This window comes from Dermacentor silvarum, chromosome 7, assembly GCF_013339745.2.
Source record: "Dermacentor silvarum isolate Dsil-2018 chromosome 7, BIME_Dsil_1.4, whole genome shotgun sequence".
Taxonomy (NCBI): Eukaryota; Metazoa; Arthropoda; class Arachnida; order Ixodida; family Ixodidae; genus Dermacentor; species Dermacentor silvarum.
In genome coordinates, this window is record NC_051160.1 from 80,208,485 (window position 1) to 80,234,864 (window position 26,380).

At 49.1% G+C, this 26,380-nt stretch overlaps 1 protein-coding gene across 1 annotated transcript in view; it reads right to left on the bottom strand.

Annotated features, from left to right (window-relative positions):
- The window catches only part of LOC125946830 (scoloptoxin SSD14-like), a 109,305-nt gene that overhangs the window by 23,195 nt on the left and 59,730 nt on the right, over positions 1-26,380 (bottom strand). The window contains exon 8 of the mRNA XM_049670913.1: positions 9,508-9,612. Coding sequence (XP_049526870.1) covers positions 9,508-9,612 — 105 coding nt within the window. The remainder of the gene's footprint in view (positions 1-9,507; positions 9,613-26,380) is intronic.

The window sequence follows — 26,380 nt, forward strand, 5'->3', positions numbered from 1 at the left end:
TGCAAACACCGGAGGGCTGAATAAGAACTGCATTAGCACAACGTAGGGGAGGACCATTATATGGAGTCTTCACTTTTCGCAAGCGAGAACACAAGTCAGTACTAATAAGGGAAAGCGATGCATCTGTGTCAACCAAGGCTTCAGTCCGTATACCTTCAACCAACACCACAAGTATATTTGACGGGCGCTCCGGAGGAGTTTCATGTTGTCCAAAGGGTGCAGCTTTCCATCCTGAAGCTGCACTATTTAGTTTTCCGGAGATCGGAGGACGAAGTAGCCGGTCGAAGAGGGGAAGAGGAGCGTCGCATCGGTGATGGAGAGCGACGACGCGGGAAGCGCAATGAACCGTCAGCGTTGAATTCCAATGGAGAAGGAGAAGGTCGAGGAGAATAATTGCACTACGAACGCCGACGTTCTCGTACAGGCCCAGAAAACTCATCCCTTTCAAAACCGTCATAGCCACGTCTTTCATCTTGCTGACGGCGTCGGCAAAACCGCGAAATGTGGCCACGGATGCCGCAGTAGTAGCAAACAGGTCGAGGTGGACTCCATGCGTTGTAAGACTCAAGAGGTGGTGGTCGCGCAGTGATCGGATTCAGGGACCCGTGTAGTGCAGGTGCCTGCTGTGGTGGCTGCTGGGAGGGTGGCACCAGGGAGGCAACCTGAGTATAAGTTGGCGTAGGAATGGGGTGCGGGTTCGGGATTAGCGGGCACGTCACGGCAGCTATCTCTTCTCTCACGATATGGCGTAGTCCGCCACCATGAGGCGTCATATGAACTTCAGGAGGGGTTGACGAATCTTGTGTGTGCAGTTCTTCGCGGATCATGGAGCGCATCAGAGCACGTAGCTCGCTATCCTAGGACGCCATGAAATCAGACGTGTCAGGTATAAACGAATCATTGTAAGCTCATCCAGGCACTGACACGCACTGATGATGTCTGCGACGGTTGTGGGGTTCCGCACGACAAGAGCATTGGATGCCACAGTCGCAATACCCTTGAGCAGGTGGCGTACAAGGTCATTCTCCGCCATCGAGCTGTTCACGCAGCGGCATAGGGCGAGGACGTCCTCTATGTATGAAGTGTACGACTTTCCCGTGTGCTGAACACGCTCGGCAAGCTGCTTCTTGGCGATATCTGAGCTGACGGAAGAGTTCGCAAAAATATGTCGTATATGAAGTTTAAACGTGCTCCAGTTTACAAGATCGAGGGCATGGTTGGAAAACCAAGTTTTTGCTACGCCGGTAACGTCGTCAAAACTACGTGCCGCAGTTTTGCAGATACGTCCCAGGGATTAAAGTCACTGACGCGCTCGTATTGCTCCAACCAGTCTTCCACATCGTCACCGCGAAGTCCATCAAACACCGGTGGATCCTTTTGAGGTGTGGTGACTGTCCAAGAAGGTGTTGCCGCCGGAGCAGGCAAGGTGGATGTCGCGGTATGGGCCTGCTGGTCTTGGGACATGGCCGAGTGCAGTTGGAAGAGGCGGCGACCCGAGCGGAGCTGCAGGGATGTAGCGTAGGTGAAGCTGAAGCGAGACCGGGGGCGAGAGGACCGAGGAACCGGACAGAACACTCCACCACTTGTGAGACAAGGTTTAGGCGGTCACTCTCTTCTCCTTTATTCTCTAAAGCGAGAGCCCCACCACCAGGCCCAGAATGGTGATGATGAGTATGTACAGATGAGAATATGAAGCGTATTAATAATGCTCACAATATATATATATATATATATATATATATATATATATGTGTGTGTGTGTGTGTGTGTGTCAGTTAGCCAGTCACTACTTGCTCTAGAGCGTATTTCTTGCTCTAGAGCAGCATTCCGCACCAGTACCACGCGTCCAGCGCCTCCCAGTATGCCGCGCCTTGCTAGCATCCCAGCATCCAGTGCGTGACACTGGGCCCATAATCAGGCATGGCACTGGGTACTGGATACTGGCTTTTGCAATAGGCAATTGTATTGAGTTTTTATCTGTGGTCGCTCAATTGAGGGTACCGGCCTAAATTCGAAGCCATCGTTTATACGAGTAAATAGGCGAATCTGCCGCGCTAACTTTTGAAGCAAAATTCCAGAATGGACTAACTATCCATCTCATGCATTTCACATACTAATGACACACCTTGTGTTGCCCGTTGACTTCAGTCCGTTTGGCAATAAACTCAAAATAGTTTACGTTATATTGCCTCGAGTTGCTGCGTTTCCAATTTTGCACGCTAAGATAGTGCGCGCCATACTATATCTGTGACAAGAGGATTTCAAATTTGTCGCATAGAATAAAACGAAATTTCAGACGGGCATGTGCAGAGAGTTTTAATAATATACGTGACGCCATCGGTCAAAGATGGCGTTCCACATCCGTCGCTAAGGCCTTGAGTGACGCTGGATAACACTCTCCGTGTGTTAACACTTCGCTTCTTATCTTATCAGTACCGAAGAATCTGGACTGGCTAACAGTTGCCGCCGTAGCACAATAGGTAGTGCAACGCACGCGGAATGTGTTGGTTGTGGGTTCGGCTCCCACGAGGGGCAAGTTTCTTATTCCACTTTTATTTCTCTTTAGCTTATTATTTACACTTTAAATAAATACCTCAAATACAGCTCATAATGCGTCATCCGGGTTGATTATCTGGAGCATTTATACGACTGCATTTATGAAAAATTGGGCCTCTCTACTTCAGTTCTGTTTATAATATGCACAATGTGTTTGAGTAAAATTGCATAGAATGCTAAGTGTTTTCTTTCGTAGCTTTTAGTAAAACATAGCAGGGTCACATCCGCTGTTTTTCACAACGTGTTCATAGCGAGTAGACTTGTGCTGCTCTTTTGCCCGTTTCCGTGGTCAGTGGATGGCGGTTGGATTATCATTGCCGTTACAAAGGGCGCAAGCTCCAACTGGATTCGTCTTGCGAGGCGAATTTCTTGCTATCAGTAAATCAAAAATAAAACTACGTTCGGGGATAATACGTGCCGGAAGTACAATGTGATTACAAGGTACGCCGTAGTGGGGGACTCCAGGTTATTTTGACCAACTCGGGTTCTTTAACGTGCACACATTGCACAGTAAGTACATCAGATTAGGAAGCATTCTATGGCCAACGTTTTTCTCACAAATATAGGTGTTTTGGATTTGGCATTATCAACGGCAAAATAAATATTTCATTGAACTTCAATAAAGATCGCGGGTCATATTGCGGATCTTGTGAAGATAGACAACTTGCGACATTGCGAAAACAGAACTTAGCTCCGCTTCAGACATCGTTTCGCGCGTAAGTCTGTAGTGTGGCCTCACCGCACGTGTTGTCGCTCTAAAGCTTTAGGACATGTGAACGCCCAACGCTGTAGTGAAGCAGCCAAAAAGGGGTGCCCTCCTCTTCAGTCGCTGCCCCCTCTCCGTTTAGGGAATCTGAACGCACAAATGTCAGTTGAATGGGCCCGTCAGCTGGCCTCCACTGAGCAGGATGCTAAATCCGTTCTTCTATTGCACGCAGATGCTGCTACTCGAAGCGATATGGTCGGCCGGCGCATCTGAAGCAACGTGGTACAGTTCAACGGTGTTTTGCACCAACGGAAAGTGCGCAGACGGACGTCGTCGTGCCTTTGAATACGACGCGTGTGGGTTCCCAGGATGCTTCGTTAACTGCACTGGAGTGCCACCCAGTTCGACTTCCTCGAACGCTGCACCTATAACAAGTTGATTACCCGAGAATTATTTAACTTTCACGTGTCAGCTGTCCGCCTGTGAGTAGGATGCTATATCCGTTGTACTATTTCACGCAGGTGAGCAACAAGTATTCATCAATTAAATCTAGCAACCGGTGTCTAATCCAGCTGACGTGCCCACGTCGCGTGTATGCTTTGCTATGTTATTGCTGTGTGGTGACATGGAGTCCAATCCATGGCCCGAAACGGGAAAGATGCTGCGTGAATTTCTAGATGGACAACGAACAATACAGAAAGCAGAGAGCTCTAGGCAACCGTCACTGGGGCCGTACATTTCAAGAGGATGTATAAGGCCAAAGAATATCTAGCAATGGAATAACATGGCTGTGATGTGTTTCGCGTGTCACCGATCTCGGAGGCGTGCGGGTGTTAGACGAGATGGAGAAGGAAGACGGATGGCGACACAGCAAACAGATTTTTTAATAACACGCACACTCAAAACCAAAACTAAAAATCAAGCACACTACGGGAAGAAAGACTAATCAAGATACAAACTAATGTACAAAGCCTAATATACAAAACGTTCTACTTGGCGCCTATGCGCGTCCGTGGCGGCTAACTCTTCCGAGTCAGGCAACCCTGTCTTATTTCTGCGACGCTACAAATAAGAGTCACCTTGCTGCGTTCGTCGTTGCACGTTTGTCCGAGTCCGAAGCTCGTCGGCCCTTTTCTTCCAGCAGTAGGTGTACTCGTTGATGCTTTTGCCTTGTTGTCGGCGCGTCGTCTCTTTACCAGTAGGGAGCTCGCCGGTACTTGGTCGGTGATGAGCTCGTCGGCTCGTCCGCAACGGCGGTCGCCGTAGCTTAGGCCTACCTGCCTAGGCCTAGCGTCGGGACGCGTTCCAACTCCTTCAAGAGTGCTGACGTGGCGTCCCGAGGAGAATCAATCGTGCCGGTCTGCCGCAGAAGGGGGAGCCTCTCTGGGGTGCCTGGTCCTGCCGTGAGAAGCTGCAGCTCGTCCAGGAGCCTCGCCCGAACTTGCCGAGGTCGACGGCCACGCCTTGGACGGCCAACGTCACGGACTCGGCCAGACCCCCAAGTCTCCCGTCGCCAGTGCGGTGCTGGCGATGCGACCTTCCTGGCCCGGAACCACGTCGATAATCCTCAGACAGCGCCGTTCATCCCTCGATTACGGCTCGGCTCACGCGCCTCGCGCGCTCGCGCCGTTCGGAACGCTCCGCTCACATCTTCTTTGTCTTCTTTTATGGCGCCGCCGGCGTCTTACTCATGACATGGCTCCCCTTTTTAAGAGTTTTTTCTCAAAAAACTGCTTTCTGTCCGTCTTCTTTCTTGGTGGCGAACTTGACTCTTGTGACTTGGGTGCCTTTCTGTGCGTCGTCGGTGCTTACCGATTATCACCACACTTCACTGCACTGTCGCGCACATTTCACTGTTTGCACTGTTCACAACACTCATGAGTTCATTGTTCGCGCCACTTCAAATATGTACATTTGTTTTGTCCGCGTTATGTTCTCACTGTTTAGTCAATCCATTGCCCTATTCATGTAATCTGCCCCCACGTTCTGTCGTCCCTTAATGTACTATATGTGGAAAGTAAGGCTCCCTCTCATCATATCTGTTATACGTCGCCTTAGCTTTATATACACGGGCTCCTCTGTTAAACACTGCATCTCGCTCCGCCCAACTTCTATTTGCTCGGGTAGGTCTGAAAATCCTTCCTCGACCTTGTTTCTCTGCCTGGGGCCTGCCCACTGCTTGTATCGTATCTCGTGTATCCTCCTTGGGCTCGACTCGTCCCGTTCCCAATTTGTGCCCCACAAATTCCTTAGTCTTGTAGCCTATCTCACACTTCGTTGGCTCTATCGTCAACGCTATGTCCTTGTCATCGGCAATCGCCAAACAAACACCAGTCTTCTCCTCGTTTTTCCCCTTAGCCATCGTCTTTTGGCATACGTCACATGCTTTTACATACCGTTTCACGTCACTCTGCACTCCCAGCCAAAAGAACTCTTCTGTTATTTTTTGTAACGTGTCTTTGATTCTCTGGTGACCTGCCGTTACACTATCATGCGCTAACTTCAATACTTTATTCCTCAGTTTCTTCGGGACCATCAACTGTAATACTTCCCTACCTGAACTGAATATACATCTCCGGTACAATAAATCATTCTTCTTTATAAACTCCGCTACTGTCCGACTCCTTTTCCTTTGCACCCGTTCTCCTATCTTCTGTTCACACTTTCTTATCGACTCATCCTTGTTCTGCAATTCTCGAAACTCTGCTACCGTTATATTTAACCCCTTCACGGCCGTAACCTGCAATGCTGGCAAAGGTTTGATGCCCTTGCTACTTGCTCGTGTTTGTACTACAGCGGCTACGTCTGTGTCTTGCATTTCCACCTTTTGCGCTTCTAAGCGTTCCTTCTCTTCTACGTCCTTCTCGGTCCTCTTCCAATTTGGGTCGGGGTCATCTGCTTTCCTCGCTCCCGGTACATTTCCCACAATCAAATCATAGAGGGGATCGTCTACACATCTAGCTGTGACTAGTCCTGTATAGAAGGGTGTCGATATTTGGATCTGTGCCTCTGGCAGATACTTGACTGACTTGTCTACCAAGATCACTGGTTTAAAGTATCCGGTCATGCTTTCATGCGGCACTAAACTTTTCTTCACTATAATGGTATTTGCTCCTGTGTCTCTCAACACTGTAACTTGGTGCCCTTCTACCTCGCCTTCCACTACAGGCATGTTCTGTCCTCTCTGTCCCTCCTCTATTGACTTCACAATACATGCAGTCTTATCCATGAATCTGGTCCTGCATTCGTCTGCTCTGTGACCTTTCCTTTGGCACAACTGGCAAACTACCGGTGCTTCGTGACGATTACCTCTCACCCGACAGTTCATCGCTACATGACCCAGCCGATTACATAGGAAACACCTCTGCGGTCCCCTTGGTCTGTTCATTTGTCCTTGATTCTTCACCTCTTCTACCGCTGCTGCGTGCGTATCTTTATCACTCTTTCCCAAATTCTTCAACCCTTGTGCTTCTACGAACTGTTCGGCTTGTTCGGCCATCTGCTTTACTGTTTGCAACTTTCTTTCTTTGAGAAATATTGCCAGACTGTTACTGCACCTGGCCAGAAATTGTTCACCTACGACTTTGTCACGAACTGCTTCATACGTTTTGTCAGTCTCTGAAAGCTCTATCCACCTTTCAAAGTAGTTAGTTAGTCGGCACGCAAACTGTTTGCCTGTCTCCGAGTCTTCTGGCTTGCATGAGCGAAACTTCTCTCGAAACCCTTCTGCCGTCAACCTGAATCTCTGTAATAAAGTATTTTTCACCTTGTCGTAGTCTAGTGATTCTTCAGCTGACATACGCCCATATACACTCAACGCTTCACCCACCAAACATAGGCTTAAGGCGTTAGCCCACTCGCTCTTCTCCCAGCCTTGCCCGATGGCTATTCTCTCGAACCGATGCAAATATGCATCCAAGTCGTCCCTTCGCTCGTCAAAAGGAGCCATTAATTTTCTAGGGCAAATTCTCTTTGGTCTGGAAGCAGCTGAGTCGGATGACGCCGATCCGGGTGAACTTGTGCCTTCGCGAGAACCCGCGCCCATCTCCGCTAGTCTTATCTTTAGTTCTAGAATTTCCTTTTCATTTTTCTGCTGTTCGCGTACTTGTTCATGTTCCTCGCGTGCTCGTTCGTGCTTCTGGCGCTCTCGTTCGTGCTCCTTCTCTTTCTCTTGACGAGTGTACTCGAAGAATGTCATCGCCTCATCCTTAGACATATTCAAATCCTTTGCTATTGCCGCCAAACGCTCCCACTCCATCTTTGCTACTGCCGAGTATCGGTGACTGGGCTAAGATAGAATCCGGGAACGGATCCTGGCAGGCTCGCCAATTGTGATGTGTTTCGCGTGTCACCGATCTCGGAGGCGTGCGGGTGTTAGACGAGATGGAGAAGGAAGACGGATGGCGACACAGCAAACAGATTTTTTAATAACACGCACACTCAAAACCAAAACTAAAAATCAAGCACACTACGGGAAGAAAGACTAATCAAGATACAAACTAATGTACAAAGCCTAATATACAAAACGTTCTACTTGGCGCCTATGCGCGTCCGTGGCGGCTAACTCTTCCGAGTCAGGCAACCCTGTCTTATTTCTGCGACGCTACAAATAAGAGTCACCTTGCTGCGTTCGTCGTTGCACGTTTGTCCGAGTCCGAAGCTCGTCGGCCCTTTTCTTCCAGCAGTAGGTGTACTCGTTGATGCTTTTGCCTTGCCGTCGGCGCGTCGTCTCTTTATCGGTAGGGAGCTCGCCGGTACTTGGTCGGTGATGAGCTCGTCGGCTCGTCCGCAACGGCGGTCGCCGTAGCTTAGGCCTACCTGCCTAGGCCTAGCGTCGGGACGCGTTCCAACTCCTTCAAGAGTGCTGACGTGGCGTCCCGAGGAGAATCAATCGTGCCGGTCTGCCGCAGAAGGGGGAGCCTCTCTGGGGTGCCTGGTCCTGCCGTGAGAAGCTGCAGCTCGTCCAGGAGCCTCGCCCGAACTTGCCGAGGTCGACGGCCACGCCTTGGACGGCCAACGTCACGGACTCGGCCAGACCCCCAAGTCTCCCGTCGCCAGTGCGGTGCTGGCGATGCGACCTTCCTGGCCCGGAACCACGTCGATAATCCTCAGACAGCGCCGTTCATCCCTCGATTACGGCTCGGCTCACGCGCCTCGCGCGCTCGCGCCGTTCGGAACGCTCCGCTCACATCTTCTTTGTCTTCTTTTATGGCGCCGCCGGCGTCTTACTCATGACAATGGCGCAGTGCCACTACCAACCACAGCGTATAAACGTTTTGACGCATTCGCCAAAGGTCTCGCGTTAGGGCACATGCCTCTCAAAATGTTAATTCGCGCTGAACGACTAATACACTTCTTCGTGTAGGAAAACTTCTTTCTGGGGTTTTACGAGCCAAAACCAGTTCGATTATGCGGCACGCCATAGCGGACGGCTCCGGATTAATTTTGACTACCTGGGGTTCTTCAACGTGCATTTCAACGCAAGGACACGGGCGTTTTTGCATTTCACTTCCATCGAAATGCGGCCGCCGCGGCCGGGATTCGATCCCGCTACCTCGTGCTCAGCAGCGCAACTCCTTAGCTGACTGAACCACCCCGGCGGGTCGTGTAGGAAAACTGGCGAAAGAACAAGAGAAATATGCATGTTAGGAAAACAGTTGAAAGAGCTTCAACTATAAGCTGGCTTTAATTAAAAGGGACGCGCTTGAAGACGTACATTTAGTGTCGTGAGGATATTGTTGATTGTTATTTTATTGCGTATTTCTGCGCAGAAGAGAGCCCTCCCCCCCCCCCCTCCATTTCCCAACCAGACCAATTGCAGGAATTGTACAGATACCTTACGTATGTTCAGATTCAATATATGTGTGCTGTACTGTTTTGGTCAAGTCGGGCGATGACGTGGGGTTTGCGAAACAGAAAATTCTACACGACCAAAAAAAAAAGAAACTACTTCTAAGGTATAAGGTAGCAACCTACATTTACAAGAATTGCGTAACAAATATTTTCCTCAGCTAGTTAAAGTATCTGATACAATTTTTCAGTTAAGTATTCAGTTAAAAGGCTTGTATTTTCGTAAAGCAGCGCTTTTGTCGTCATGCAGGACTCCCAATACTTATTTAAAGGAGTCTAGAAAGTGAGCAAGAATCGCTTTCACTTAGAAAATAGTGTGACTAAACTCATCAAGATAAGTTTCCCCAGATTTTCGTTGTTTGAGCGCGTATCGCGAAAGGACAACAAACACAAACCTCAATGTCGGGATCGTTGGCTGCACTAACATGCTCTGTGGGAAGGATTCTCTTCGCCGACCGGATGCAGAAAGAAACCTTTGCTTCAGAGATGCAGTTTAGGACCTGCGTAGAAATAGTGGTTTAAACAGCTTCACTTGATTAAAAAAACAGTGATAGATGTATACTATTTTGACAACAACATCCAAGACAGCAATGATATAAGCGAATTCTCAAACTATTGGCACCCTTTGTTTCGAATGCTACAGCAGTTTCTCGTGCGTTTTTACGTGCGCAAATTGTCCAAACATGTCAATCCCAAATTTTGTCTATCGTGAATAGGCCGCTGAATAGGTTACTATGGTGTTTCCGAAGCTTTGATGTTGTACAAACGATTGTACGTACGATAGATCACTAACTGAGTTTGTTAGTTGTGTCCTGGCCACAAGTCCTTCTCTCGAAGACGCTACTTGACCTTTATGTTTCTGGGGTGTCCATTGTGAGCAAGTGCTGCAAAACGGAGGTGCCAGCTTTCCAGTTCTAATAATGCCTACGGCGCGCATGAGCAATCTTTCGTCTATAGTAAAGTGTTCTCCAACTTCATAGTGTTAATGCTAATCATTAGACAATTTGCCTCGGACTACTCATGATGTGCAAAGTCAGTTCATAACTATCTGAGCCACACAGTCTTCCACATTTCCAAGTTTGAAGTCATTCGTATGTCATGATGACGTCACCAAGCACATGAATTTCTTTAAAGCTGCAGCTCAGCCTCAGAGTATGGTGCAGATAAGCGAGAGTATCTATCTGCTATCTTCTTTTCCGAACTTGGGTGGGAGTGGATTGGGCACGATGGCACTGCACGCATCGTGCAGTGGGGAGCACGATGCTCGCTGCCCACCACGCCATACGGAGAAGACGGTGTCCGGTACTGCCGGAACACAGTGGTATCATAAGGACGCGGCATCCCATTTTACGGATGAGGGGTCTTCCCAACAAGTACACATGCCAGTTTTCCCATACTTCATAAAAGGCTAGCATAAAACTCACCATTTACTGAACTTTCGCTGAGCTGCGTTCACTGTCCAAACACAAAACTAGCTTCAGCAGATACATCCTTAATCAAAGCGCCGTCCATGCAAAGAAGGGGAAACATTGCTTCTATTTCCTTGGGAAGGAGTGGAATGAACCTTAAGGAAATGCACTACAAGACCCTAAATGGAGCGCAGCAAGCCGGCATTTGAGGGATTAGTTATGTAGTGACACGATGTCCAAAGAATGAAACCTGAATGACGTTGAATGAACACTTCTCACTCAGCCACAACGCTGCTTTCGAGATGTGAAGAAATTTCTTCAGGATCTGTGTGTGATTTCGCTTGCTCTTTACAACCTTGATATCCATACAGAACAGGGCCCTTTGCAGCCTGTTAGGATAACCGAGGAGCTGGGGATCAAGCTGGAACGAAACATACTTGCTCGAACTCATGTGGACACGCGATTACTCACGCAATGGTATTACCCACTTTGACAAATCAAGCAGCCTGTCACTGGCAAACCTAAGGTGTACATTGTCTAGAAAAAAATGTATCGGCAGTTTTGTACTCCGGGAGGCCGCTCCAGTTAAGAGGCACAACCAATGTGCAGGACTGCGAGTGTCGGGCAATTGTGCTTGGGAAAATTGTCAGCAACAGCTGAAGCTTGTATACAAAAATGTTCATTTCACTTCTTTACATCTTTCTCGATATTTCTGTACTCGCGACGGGGCCCCAACCACGTCCACGCCGATAAATACAACTGAGCTCATACCCCGCACGCTCATCCATAGTTATCACACAACGGTGATTTCCCAGAGTACAGGCTGGTGTTGGCATCGTTCATCATTGTATATGGGTAGACGGAGTCCGGGTGTAAGGCAGCCGAACGAGCGGAAGAGCTATCGCGAGGTATGCGCAATTACTTTTGCGGGATGTATGGCTGGTGGAAACGCACTGAACTTGGCTGTTGCGACGTGGCGTTTTGCATTAACTTACCCAAAGATGGTGACTCGCGAGGGAATTCTTACCGAAGCAACGAAAACACGACCATCCAATAAAATGGCACCTTGCCGCCTTCAAGCAGTAGGCCCTCACGCAAGTGTGGACATGGAATGCCTGTCCCATTAGTTCTTTTCAGCTCGGTCATCGATATTACCGGACTGGGCTGATTCTTCGATAGGTACAACCCCCCCCCCCCCTTCTTCATGTGTCGTTCTACACGAACACTTCTGGCAGCAGTAAAGCAGCTGCCTAACGCTGTTTCTGAGACCTTGTGCGCGTTCGTCACAGCTGTCTTGTCTATGGTAGCTTCATTGGTTGTGGAGCGCCCGCTGCCGTTCTGGTGATAGCACACCGGAGCCACTATACGAAGCAAAGTCCTCGAATCTCCGAAGCCAATGTGCCTCAAAATAGCAGCCTTCAGTTACCATCATCGCCTGTGCTAATTCTTCCAACAAAACCAGTCACCAATTCAACCGAGTGCAAGCTCAAACAAGCCTAAATTTATCCTGTATATGTTTACCGAGAATGTAGTACCAGTTTGCGTAGCTTGGTTTTGTGCAATAAACAATTAGTCATGACATAAAACGTCTTGATGTAACATCGGCTGTTAATCTCTATAGCACACAGATCTATTAATGAAATCACTTCTTATCGAGCAGCTGTTGGGTTTACTGGATTTTTTTTGGCGATTAGATGTGTGCTTTGTAACCATCTTTATCCAATCCTACAAAATGGATATGTGCCTCCTTGACACAAGATGTGTGAAGTACTTTATTGAATTTAAATGTGTGTTGTACTTCTCGATGAATACACCTGTCATCATCATCCTGACTTCGACAAGGACCATGCATCGTCTTCATCCTCGTGACGTTTTGAAATTAGGTTATATTCACACGTGTACTTATGAAGCCTTTTTACGGAGATTGTATTTCACCCGCTAACAAGGTGATCGTTCGGCGGAAGAAGTACCTGCATGATTTGGAACTTCCTCGTATGCTATCGTTGATTCTATATGCTGTGTATTTTCTCGCCGGGCTTTGATAATCATGTTGCATGCGCGGCACAAATTGTGTAGTACTTTCTGGAAGGCTCGGGGCACCAGTGATTAAGCTGAACATTGCAGGAGTCATGTATAAAAGCTGACGCGCTGGACCCGCCGACCAGTATTCGACGATCGACGACCGTGCGCGCCGCTTTCGTTCAGCTTTGAGTGCCACTTGTTTTGCTGGGCACAGGGTCACCCAATAAAGAGGTAACATTTTGAAGTCACGCCTTTTGCAGTGTGTTATTCTACGCCATCACGACAACGTGAGATGTCGGGCAGGTGCTTCTGAGTTCATGTACCGGACGCCCCCAAAAAGCCACGATATCAGCCCCCACCGCAAGGACATCGTCCGCGTCACCACGGAGCAGCGAGCTAGTCGGAAGCTACAACTGCAGCAGAAGCATGGTGTTGTACCTGAGACGACCAATATAATCATGGGAAAGTGCCACGATGACGGACGCAGCATCCCTTGCAGCCATGGCAGTGAAGCAGCCCAGGGAGCCACCTTTTTCCGTGAAGATTCGTCGGATTAGCCGGAAATTTGGCTCTATACTTTCGAGAGGTTCTAAGCCTTGAATAACTGGACCTATGAGGCTAAGTATCGTCATATAGACTTCTCCTTGGAAGATTCCCCGAGGGCTTTGTTCGAGAACCGGGAGTAAGCTCTAACAAAGTGGGACCTGGTAGGCCGCAACATCCTTAGGACCTTCAACACCATTGTCCGAAAAGGAAGGACCGAAGTTCTTTTAGAAGCCCATGTGCAGCTACCTAACGACAACGTTGCCACCTTTGCGGAAGAAATTTTCCGTCTTTTTCTTCACGCCGACCGGAAATGTCCGAGAACAACAAACCTTGCTACTCATGTGTGGTGTGAAGCAACACCTTTTCGCGGGAATGATACGAAACCCACCGAAGGCCGTCGAAGATTTTCTTTGTGATGCTGCAAACACAAAGAAACATTCAAAATGCAGAACAACAAGTTCACCCGGCGCAGGCTCCCGACAAACTACGCCGAAGTTCAATAACTGGGCACCGAGGACATGCGCGAAATCGCCGGAACCGTTGCGCGGGAGGAGCTTCAGATGTTTTTTTTTATTGCGATAGCAATTATATGGACACTTCAACCGGATTTCTGCCGTCGGCGTCGCCGTCGCCGTCACCGTCGCCGTCGCCGTCGGCGTCGCCGTGAGGTTCCGTATAGATAAAATCTTCGCCGCGCGCCGTATGCCCCAGAGGCAGCGTGCGGGGACGCGCGCTACCACGGAGAGCGAACGCACTCAATCTCCCACGCGCAAGCAAGAAAGCGGAAAGCCAGCGCCGGAGGGAGCAGGGGGGGGGGGCACTTCTCTGCCAACAACCGCGCTCGTCGCTCGTCCGCACAGTCTCTTATCTCTCCCACGCGCAAGCAAGGAAGCGGGAAGCCAGCGCCGGAAGGAGCGGGGGGGGGGGGGGGGGGCGCACTTCTACGCTGCCAACAACCGCGCTCGTCGTTCGTTCGACCGCACCGTCTCTTATCTCCACACGGCTCTGACCTTTATGCGCATTCGCCGCTCAGTTTCCGTTGAAGCGATAGACCGCGCGTACCTTCGCCCCCTGCTGCGGCGTATATATCCGCTCGCTGCCAGCGTTTTGACGGTCGTTGTCTGCAGTCATTCAGTGTGATCTATTCATGTTTGTTTGTGCGCGCTCACACCACGCTTCTTCAATCAGTTAGTAATAGTCGAGCCACATTTTCCAACGCACGCTACACATGCAATGCTGCCCGGGTCGGCAGTGCAGCGCTACAGGTGTGTCCCTTCGCACGCGCTGCCCACGGGAAGCGCTTCTCATCAACACCACCGTTTCACACGCGCCTTCTCGTGGTCATCGAGTTTCTCTTCATGTCGGTCTACTTACGCCGCAGCACACCTGCTTACTTAATCAGCTCATGTTTACTACAATTCATATTGCTACCAAAGCCGCTCACCTTACTTCGTATGACATTGCTGTGTTGCTATCGCATTCATCGCTTCGCCCTTAGGGCGAAACTGTGACATTTTTTCATCGCAGCCTCACGTGGTTTTGATTGCCAACTTCGTACGCGAGAAGATCAAGCCGTCTCTAGAATACTCGGAACCACCGCAGCCTCAGCTAGAAGTGCTGCTAGAAGCGCCATCACATCCCCCTCCGCGCCCACGTCAGGCTCCACCACATTTCCATCGCCAGACATTGCCGCTGCCACTGCAGACAGCCAGCCAGCCCGCCCGCCCGCACGCCCGCCTGTCGCCTTATCCGTCGCCCCTATGAAGATAGACATTTGGGGTGCCTCCAACCACCTCCCGCTGTGCTATCACTGGGGAGAGGCGAGCGACGTGTACCGCCGGTGCCCATACCGTGAGATAAGACTACGATGGTCTCTCGTCAACCCACCGCGCTCATAGCTGGGCAAACGGCCACGAGACATCGCCGACTACCTGGCTGCAACTGAGTGGAGAACATGTTGATCTTCCCGTACGCAGCCGCTTGGCCAGTACCTTTCGCCTCAGCGCTGACCGTACACTGGCCCAACCCGGGCAGGTCAGTTAGTTGTATCCGGAAAAGTAAAACCAACAACCGATGGAGGTGCGGTTGCTGTTCGTAGAAAAGCCGAAAATTCTCCGCCGCCGCCGATGCTTCAACATCCTACTCGACGACGTAGCAATCACAAAGCGCAATTAAGACGACGCCTTGAAGTTAACACTACGCAACCTGCAGAAGACCTGATGACGAGACGTAACAACAAAGGAACAATGCGACGGAGCCGTGATCCGGCGCTGCGACCTAATCTGACGTAGGACGAAGAACGACCGACCACGACGTGCTTCTTGACGGCCATGAAGTCATTGCTCTTGTGGACACAGGAGGCGACTACTCCGTCAAAAGTGGAGCAGTCGTCGCGAAGTTGTAGAAAGTGAAGACTGCATGAGAAGGGCCTCAAATCCGGACAGCTGAAGAACACCTAATAACGCCGACTGGAATCTGTGCGGCAAAAGTTACCGTTCATGAAGCGACCTACCCTGTAACTTTCCTTATCCTCCAAATGTGCTCGCGAGATTCTCGGCATGGACTTTCTAAACCAACACGGCGCGATCATCGACCTGAATTCCAAGTTGATAACGCTATCCGAAGACGAAATGATACCGCCGGAGAGTTTTCTGAGTACCAATGTATTGAGTGTTCTGGAAGATCACGTCGGCCTCCTGCCGGGCTCCAGTATTATCATTTTCATCAGAACCGAAACACAGGCCCACGTAGAAGGCGTCGTGGAAGGTGACCAACGTCTACTGCTCTACGGTGAAATTTGTGTTGCAACAGGAATCACTTGGCTTCACGCAGGAAAATGGAAAGTAATGCTGTCAAACTTCAGTCAAGGATTTAAACTCCTAGACAAGGGCATGAAGATTGCCTGCATGAAAGAAATTACAGCAGTCAGCGGTACGTTCGTCCTCTCAGCTTCACTTTCGACGTCTCGTATTACTGAACCAGTCTTCGATAATAATCCGATTCTTCCCAGGAAAAAGCAAGCACAGCTCAAAGGACTCTTCAAGCAATATAAGGACTTCGTGTCGTCGTCATCAAGGATTCGATAGACACAGTTGTTAAGCATCGCATAATAACCGAAGAATGCGCTCGACCACTCCGCAAGGGTTCACACCGAGTTGCGACATAAGAACTATGAAGCACGTGAAGCTGTAAGACAACAAGTCGACCAAGCACTGCATTACGACATTATCCGGCTGTCCAAAAGCCCATGTAGTCTTTGTGAAAAAAAAAAGATTAATGTTTGTGCGTTGATTACCGTCGCCTGCACAAAACAACGAAGGACTTGTACCCCTCCCAAGGATAGACGGCGTGTAGGACAGGCTCTGCCATGAGAAGTATTTTTCGTCGACGGACCTTAAACGGTCTACTAGATAATTGTAGTGAACGAGAGCGATAGAGAGCAGACCGCATTTATAGCACTAGACGTTCTCTGTGAATTAAAGGTCATGCCATTTGGTCTCTACTCGGCACCTGGTACGTTTCAGCATTAACAGAGACGGTATTGACCGGTTTGAAATGGCAGACCTGTGTAGTAAACCTTGATTACTCCCCTGTACTTAGATTTAGGTGCATGTTAAAGAACCCTAGGTGGTCCAAGTTTTCCCGAGTCCCCTATTACAGCGTGCCAACTATCTTCTGTTTGTGCCTTCAGTAATGCGGCAAGATGCTTGACACGCCCTTCATGATCACCTAATGACAGGACAACTCAGCTTTTTCCGTACGCTCGCAAGATGCCAGGAGAAGTATAACGGGTGATGTAAATGCCGACGTCACCCATTACATCAAGACCTCCCGGGACTACCAGCAATGCAAGACACCACTGACGAGACCAGGGGCATTGCTACACCCCACCGGTCCTCCTTGCTGACCATTTCAGCAGATCGGGATAAATTTGTTGGAGCCCTTTCCGATGTGAACATCTTCAAACAAGTGGATCGTAGTTGCCACCGACTACCTTACCAGCTACGCGGAAACGAACGCCCTTGTCCAATGATTGTGCGGCGTAAGGCGCGAAATTCTTTGTCGAGAACATCCTGCTGCGACATGGTGTACCAGAAGTGCTCATTACGACAAATGAACGGGTTTTACAACTCAGCTTACTGAAGCTATCTTGCAGCTATCCTGCGGATGATAGCCAGTGAAGTTACCGGGGAACAACGGCCAGCCCCCACAGAGGAATAGTCCTTTGGAGAACTTGAACAAGATACTTTATGGCAAGCTGGAAATGTGAAATGCAAATGATGTAGGATGCCATCCTTAAATTTCGACATAAGCCAACCCAAATATCGGTGGGCGAACCTGAACTTTGGAAGTGGGCCTTGTTATATTCGGGGTGTTCCAACTTGAAATTTGGGGGTGGGCCAACAGAAATTGAGGTCGCACCAGCTTGAAATTTGGTTGCAGGCCGACTGAAATTTGGGGGAAGGCGAACTTGAGATTTGGGGGTGAGCCAACATGAAATTGGGACATGGGCCAACTTAGTTGGTGTTGGGGCAAGTTGAAATTTGGGTGTGGGCCAAATTAAATTTCGGGGTGCGGCAACCAAAATTTGAGGGTATCTTTCGACATACTTATACAACTCACTCAAGTTTCTGAATACTTTTTTGGACCCTACAGAATCATCTGACATATCGGCACCGTGGACACCGTGGTCGTGCCAGACGGCTTAACACAATCCCAAGTGCATCGATCGTGACCTGTAGTAGTCCATGTTCTGCGCCTTAAACCTTTCTACTAGCGGCGCAATTGTCCTTTTTTGATATTCTTTCCTTACCTGGGCTTTCGTTTTTGCTCTCGTGTTTGTAGCATCGCGACAATACTGTTTAGGGGGGGGGGGGGAGGGGGCATTGAGACGTCTACTAATTTATCCTTTTTCGGGGGAGTGTACTTTACCCACGAAGTTATCGCTGAGCGCAAGAGGCGCTTGCATGTTTTCAAACTTACTCGAATGTTAACGCTGATACTATCTATTGCGTTTGTTCTCGCTGGACTTTGATTAACAGTGTATGCACGACACGCATTGTGTAGTACTTTCTAGAAGGCACACAGGCACCAGCGATTGTGCTGGAACGCTCTACGAGTAATGTATGGAAGTCGACGCACTTGATCCGCAAATCAGATTTCTGGGCACAGGTTCGCCCAATAAAGAGTTAACATTTTGAAGTGACGCTTTTGGCAGTGTGTTATTTTGCGCCATCACGACGATGTGACAGCATGCGACAAGTAACTGTAAGCTTATTGTTACATTAAAAAAACGAGCCTATAAAGGACACGAAGGAGTGACAAGGGCTGATGCACACATTCAGTAGACATTTAAGTAGTAGTTCTTTATTGTGTACCAGTACGCGAAACAAAGAGAGGTACGGCTATATAGCAAAGAGCTACACTAACTCAGTTTAGAGCACACAGGCTCAATCTTTACATACAAGATGCCAGTGTGCACCAACACATTTGCGGCCGGATATCAGGTGATACAGACAAAGCGCCGAAGTTCGCTCTGTGGCTCCGCAGTGCGCTGAACATCAGTTGTTTTATTATAAGATACAATATGCAAATATTTTTTAGAAACTCATTTCTATAGGGATACCGAAGAGGAAGAAGACAACGGTGAGTGGACGCAACTCATGTCGGCTCCGCGTTTCTCGAGTGATTCTTGGCGGAATATCACCAAGTTTGTCAGAAAAACCTCCACGGATTGACGTAGCGAGTCACCACGATTGTCCTGACACCAAATTCATGTGGGAGGACAATTTTTGACCACATTAGGCCTGCACGGCAGCCGTCGGCGGCTCTGCCGCACCTGCGGTGATGTGGCTAGGCCTAGCAAGGGAGAACAAAGAGAAAGGAGCTTTAGCTAGATGGAAGTATCGGTAGAGGTAGAAAACGTTATGCAGGACGTTAAGCAGGAAGACTACGAGGATAGCGCTGGCTCGCGTCCGGTTATATGAAGTAAAGCCAAGGAATTAACGCCAGAGCGACAACTCGTGCCAACCTCGTCGACGGGAGAAGGTAAGAAACAAAAAGAGCATCGTATATGACAGATCACCAAGGAGAGCAGAATGCCGTATATACCCAAAGAGCCCAAAGAGGGGCTTTTCGAGTCTCCGACTACACGAGCACCCACATTGTCCAAAGCATCGCCAAAGCGCCCAGCTTGCCCGAAGAAGCACAAGAGCAGGACACGATATGAACTGTCAACAGAACATAATAGTCGACAGTTTTAGCAGAGCGTTGCTTACGCTCCGCTCCTCTAACGTTTCACGCACACCGTTGGCTGCGTGAACTGCGTTGATTTGGCTTGTTTGACAAGCGCGTCTGCCAGAGACGCCGGCCACGCGCGCTCAGCGCGACTGTAAAACGGCAAAGCAACCAGTAGACGCACCCAAACGCTCCGCTCAAATGGCTTCGTAGCGGACCGTGGGCCGCGTTCTTCGTTCCGCTGCCGATATGAGCGTTGTGCGCACGCGCATTAGCGTTCCCGCTAGCGTTCCGCTGAGCGGCTCTGCGCGAATTGTTCGGACACGATGGTCTGAGCGGAGCGGACCGTGAACGCTCTGCTAAAACTAGACAGTTTTAGCAGAGCGTTGCTTACGCTCCGCTCCGCTAACGTTTCACGCACACCGCTGGCTGCATGAACTGCGTTGATTTGGTTTCTTTGACAAGCGCGTCTGCCAGAGACGCCGGCCACGCGCGCTCAGCGCGGCTGTAAAACGGCAAAGCAACCAGTAGACGCACCCTAACGCTCCGCTCAAATGGCTTCGTAGCGGACCGTGGGCAGCGTTCTTCGTTCCGCTGCCGATATGAGCGTTGTGCGCACGCGCATTAGCGTTCCCGCTAGCGCTCCGCTGAGCGGCTCTGCGCGAATCGTTAGGACACGACGGTCTGAGCGGAGCGGACCGTGAACGCTCTGCTAAAACTGCCTACTGTCTAGTAGTGACCAGTACTCCCATAGAAGAACACGCCAAGTGCAAGAAGATCGTCTGCATCAGGACGAATACACAGAAATACGAAGCCAGCGCTTACGAAGCGGCCCCGGACAATACATCCAAAGGTGTGATCAGAGGAATAGGACTGGAAGACAGTGCACAAGACACCGTGATAAAAGTTATAACGCCAAGAAATCTTGCAGCAATCGCCGCCAAGCTAATCGGGAACACCACAAACGTGATTGTACTGTTCGACGGATACAAGGTCCCAAGCTACGTGAGATACGGAGCGGCCTTGTTGTGGTCAACGCTATACAAGAAACTACTGAACGTGTGCTACCAATGTGGACGATTAGGACGCAGAGGGGACTTGTCCTAACCCCAACGACAAAGATTTGGGGAAGATGCGGGTTGGCGGACCCTCCCGAAAACCATGAATGCAAGGTTAAGTGCGAGCTATGCTACATGGATCAACCTACAGCAGATCGAGAATGCAAGGCAAGATACAAAACGCCCTTCCTGGTGAAGAAACGTCGCCGGGAAATAATTAAACAAGAAAGAGAGAAAGTAGAAGAAAATTACACGACGCAAGATGAACCGCAAGGCCTCAGCATCATAAAAAATCGACCGGAAACCCCTTCCGACCGGAAACCCATTGACGTCATACGGAACCTCACGGCGACGGCGACGCCGACGCCGACGGCAGAAATCTGCTTGTGAGTGTCCATATAATTGCTATCGCAATAAAACACCGCATATCCACGGGGTGAATGATGATGAGTGGGCGAAGCTCCGGAGGGAATCATCGGTAAACCGTGAATCTTCCGTGTAATTCGCCCAGTGTCGCCGCACTAAATCGAACGATTGACTTCCACCAATGACACGCGCCATATGTGACGTCATTCCTATTTTATAACAGCGCCCTTCATTATAATTGCACCATCTCCCACTTAAGGGGACGCTAGCACAAACGCGTTAGAAACGTGCAGTACTCTAAGTGGAAAAGGCCACAGCGTCTTACGCAGCCGTTTACACATGCCGGAACGTGCACCGCGTTTGCCGACGCCATCAGCGTTTATGAATACGGGGGTAAGGCGGAGAGGCCACAGCGTCTAACACCAGCTTCTTGCACGGGCCGTAACGCGCTAGCACAAACGCGTTAGAAACGCGCAGTCTTTCGTTAATGTTGGGTATTTATTGCCATCGTGGTGCGTCTGTCCATGTGCGCTTTGTGGCGTAGTGGTTAGCGCCACGCGTTCAGAAGCGAGGGGTCCCTGGTTCGATTCCGCTAGGGCCACAACTCTCTGAATTTTTTTTCTCATAAAAGCAGACGTGGCTACCTACTACGACGACTACTACTACTACAGAGGAGGGACAGACCCACACCCTAAGGAGCTTCGCCCCTAAAAAGTTGCAGTGGCTTAGCTCGGCTATGCCAGGATATACGTAGCGTCAGCAAAGGTTCAGCTGATTATTCTTAGCTTATTCTTAAGGTTATTCTTATGAGTCAAGCTTCTCCGTTCTTCTGCGCTGTTGAGCAGCATTTGCGCTCTCCTTCTCCATGGCTATACCACACTGGCACACGCCAGTCAGAAGCGCAGCGGCTCCAGCGCAGTGTCAGACGGCGACTGCACAGCGAGCGTGCACCGGCGCCAGTGCGTCTACCACGGCTACGACGTCACTCCTCTGGAATGCGCAGACCGGCGGCGGTGAGTCGCGCGCGGCGGCGGCGGAGTGCGCGAGAGGTGCCGGCTCCGGTGGCTCCGGTGCGCAAGCCGTGTGACATCACTGATCCTTGCGCATGCGCAGCACGGCTCTTGATGTGCCGCGCGAAACGGGCTTGGCTAGGCCAGTGTAGCTAACGCTACAAAACAAGAACAAACAGAATGGAGAGCGAGACAATAAACATAGGAAACAACGATACTCCTCAACTTAAACGCAAGACCGCAGAGACTACTGAGGACAACGGGAGCAAGCCCCAAAAAAACTAAAACTGCTAGCATAAAAAAAGCAACGTCTGGGAGAATACGAACCTTGACGTGAGAAAAGGGTAGAAGAGTGCATAAACCAGATCGAATAATCAATTAAGGAGGCCATGGTCAGCATAGTCGAACCACTACAACCCATACAGCAACAGCTTGAGAATATAAACGCAAGAGTAACGAAGCTAGAAGAAAAAATGGAAGCTGTAGCCCCTGAAACCATCCAGACAACTCGCAAGTCTCCCTTACTGCTCACGCTGTCGATACTACACTCTTAGTCTAGTACCGTATAACGTCCGGCACATATTTTCGTTCCAGCGCGTTTATTTTCGTTCCAGCGCATATAAACTGCATATAAACTAACTTTCAAGTAATATTAAGCGTGACAACAGCTGCGGTGGCAGGCTATAGGTCCGCTATATGCGGACGCAACGTTTATATGCAGCCCTGCAAATTTGGCGCGCGAAAAGCGAGCCGTAGCGCTGGAGACCGTTACAAAGCAAAAGCTGCAATGAGCGGACAGATGCTTTGAGGTAGAAAGCAAAGCGAAAGGCCAAAAGCGAGAACGAAGAGAAAGAAGTCGACGCCTCCGAGTTGCTTTGATGGTGGAGGAGGAGGAAAACCGAAAACCTGCGCCGGCCGGGAAGGAGCGAGAACATGACGTATGCCATCGGACGAGGATTGCTTTCGGCAGTAATTATCCTCATATCTTTGTACCAGCCACGTTATGCAACTGTGTTCGTGTTGTGAAGTGATCTGGCCGCGTCGGTGAACGCCCTTGGTGATGTCAGTGATGTTCAAATCCGCTGTTGTTACCGGAAATTTCAAAAAAGGCAGTGCAACTTCGACAACTCGTGCGAGTACGACACCACACGGACGATCAGCGGCGGCAGGCCGCCATGTGCGCTGGATCGGCGGGCCCAGGAGTGCGTGCTGTAGAGCTGCGAACCTGTGCCTATTTGGTAGGTCCATTTTGGTTCCTATACACTACGCTTACTAAATGCTTAATTTCTACCATTACATTATTACGAGCCAGCAGATAAGGAATCTCGGGTATTTAAACTGAACGTGTAGCAATAATGCGAACACGCGCATTGGAAGTTTTTGCGTGTGAAGTAGCTATAACTGGAGGCGTAGCTCCGTTTCGGTTTCCCCCACTTGTATGATTGCTGGCGATTTTCTTTTTCTTGCGTAGTCAGGTGGCCATTTGTTGAAATTTTATGCGCGAATTTTCGTTAGGGCGAAGAACTACGGAAGAAACAAGGACGCGGTCTTTGTAGACGCTGCACGTTAGAAACACAAACATAGCTTTCTCGCAGCAGTAGTTAACCACAACAGACAATGCTGTATGAGCTTGACTATAGACACGACACGCATCGAAACGGCGGAAGAAACGTCTATAGCGTTAGCCATAGCACGCAACGCATACTCTATAATCAGCGACTCCCAAACGGCAGTACGCAACTTCACAAACGGCCCGATCTCACCTGAAACGCTAAACATACTCATAAAAGGCAAAACAACCAGGGAAGACATGCGTCCAAATCCTATGCATACCAGCCAACACCCCCCTATACTCAACGGGAGAAGACAACCCTACCGCGGCGGTACACAACGTAGCTCGAGGACTCACTTTCAGAGCTACGACCAACGCAGATATCGGAATGGGAATACAGAAGACCAGGTTCAACGCCATCCCCAACCATTACAAGATGCAAAGATGCACTCATCCAACACCCCATCCACAACTCAATAGATCGCAAGCGGTCCAGTGGCGGCCACTACAAACCAAATCATACAAGAGTCCGATACTAATGCACGCTATTTATCCAGAAATATACACAACAGATAGATAAAAAGTGTACGGCACCGCAGCCACGCTAGGACACATACTACGAGAATGCCAGGCACTAATACACGATAATGAGAGCGAGACCTCCACCGACGGCCTCCGCGCGCGATGGCAGGCCCGGCTGCTGAGCTCGAAACTAGAACAACAACTCTGGGCAGTTCAGCGGGCCAAGGAAGTCGCCCGGAGACAAGAACTCTTGGCCGTAACCTCGGCGGGTGCCCCAACCCACTAACTCATCCGGACACGGATCTTTCTGATTCAAAATAAAGTTTTTCTCACTCACTCAGTCATTTCCTTGGTTAGATTTTAAGGGGAAATATACTTACACACAATGGTAGCTTCCCTCTATAAAAAGTGAACGTCGGTTCTACACTTTGTAGCAGTGACGCTTTGTAGCAAGTGACGCTTTGTACTGACGCTTTGTAGCAAGTGACGCTCTTCACTGTGCCACATTGTTACTTCACATTGTTCCGCGTTCTATGACGCCAACACAACTATGAACGAACCAGTACTTGTACTTTTATTCTAGTTTCACAGAACTTCTAGCTATTAGTGAATTTTTTCTGAAATATCTTCCCTTACACAAACGTATCAATGTTCCACATAAAGCATAAAATAGAGCAAACATATGCTTCAACATTCTATATGCCTTGTTAGCCATGCAATAAGTATAGGAAACTACGTTCAAGTGAAATAGTAACTAATATTCGTAGCAGTGTTCGAGATATTTTTGTGCCTATTATCCGGAACATTCTTCCACACACCTGCAACTGTAACCCTGCTTAACCTTTTAACTGGTAGCTCAGGTACATTGCTGAACATGCAAAAAAAGTTGTCGCAGTTTCACCTGAAAGGTGAAGCATCAATTGCGATAGCAAATTTGTAGAGAGATATACGGAGTAATGATATTAGCTTTATCAGCTGTATAAACTTGGACATGCAGCAGCACCGGCAACGCGCCGAACTGTTGTCGACGCCGTCGGCATTTTGCCCGCGTTCGCTCAAAATGCGTGCGGCGTTGGTGACTGTTGCCGGAGCCTCTGATATAAATAGGCACTTGGTGCCGCAGCTAAACGTCGCCTCCCTTCCCTCCCCCTTCCCCCCCTCCCCCACGGCCTCTCGCACATCGGAAGAAGGCGCGTTTGCTCTACATATATGGTGATTGTAAAGGAGGAAAGAGACGCCTACTTCTGCAGCCCTTAAGGTAGGTCACCACCTTCGAAAACCGATTTTTTGAAAAAAAAATAGATTTTTTAAAATTAATATTTTTAGATTCCCTGTCTATTGAAGAATATTTAGCAACAAGAATTATTTTGATAGCTCAAGTGGTTCAAAAGTTCTGGCGATTTTTCCAACCCCTCCTAGATGCGTCCGAAACCGAAACTGAAGGTTTCTGATACCACGAAATCTGTTACCTCATCATAAATGTCTCTCAGAATGCATATTACGTCATTTTAGTATGCTTTAGTTCATTTTCAAGTGCAAGTCATTTTCTGAGTTCATTAAAAAATTCCACTGGAGGGCTACGGGGCGATACAGCACACTCTGTTTACTTTGCACGCGTTCGCGTGGCGTTTTCGTCTGTGTCGCGTGTGCTTTTTCGTGCGCTTCTTGAACATCGTGCATTTAGCGCTATCCACTCAAGAAAAAAGTCTGTGTACTCTATGAAATATGAAAAACACGGCCACTACACGACGATGGCATGCCTGACCAGTGTCTGCTGCTGTGTGAGGAAGGCCGCGTGCAACTCAGGTGGAGACGCAAAGCAGGCAAGAAAAAAAAATCCGTGCATCAGCTCGCTCAAAAGGAGACCGTGCCGCTTCCAAGGAGGGCCCAAGCTAAGAGTCTGGTGGATTTTAGGCATTTCTGATGTTTTTTATTACATAAACATTCATTTGAAATCTTTAAACCCTTTTTTCTCAAAACATGTTTTTTTTTGCTATGTGCAGTTGCGCGAACAGTGATAACTCTCCGTGTAATAAATATTTTCGCGTAAAATTTTGCGTGCTGTTTTGTTATACATAGAGCTGTGCATTCAAGCAGAATTAATGAAAACGAGCAGTAACTTTTTATACTATGGCGAATTGCGTAAAAAAAAACTTGCCGGATATCATCTTTATTAGTTTTTTTATGATAACGCGCCTCAGCTTTGAGATACGGTGATGATGGTGCTTAGATGCACAGACTGTTGTCCTCACTACATACCTGCCAAGTTGCATTTGAATCGCATCGACCATACTTCACTTATGACTGTTGGCGCAACATGCATATTTCGGCACATATTGATTTTTATAAAAAAGAGAATTTTAATTTTCTGCAATTTTCTGATTTTAAACATTCAAAATAACTAAGCTTTACACACCACAAGTGCAGTTGTAACTTTTGGACCGTTACTGTGAAAATTTTTCTCGAAGGTGGTGACCTACCTTAAGGAAGCACGGCGCAGAACGCGCGTTTGTTCTCCGCCGTGCGTTCACTCCCCGTGAAAGAGC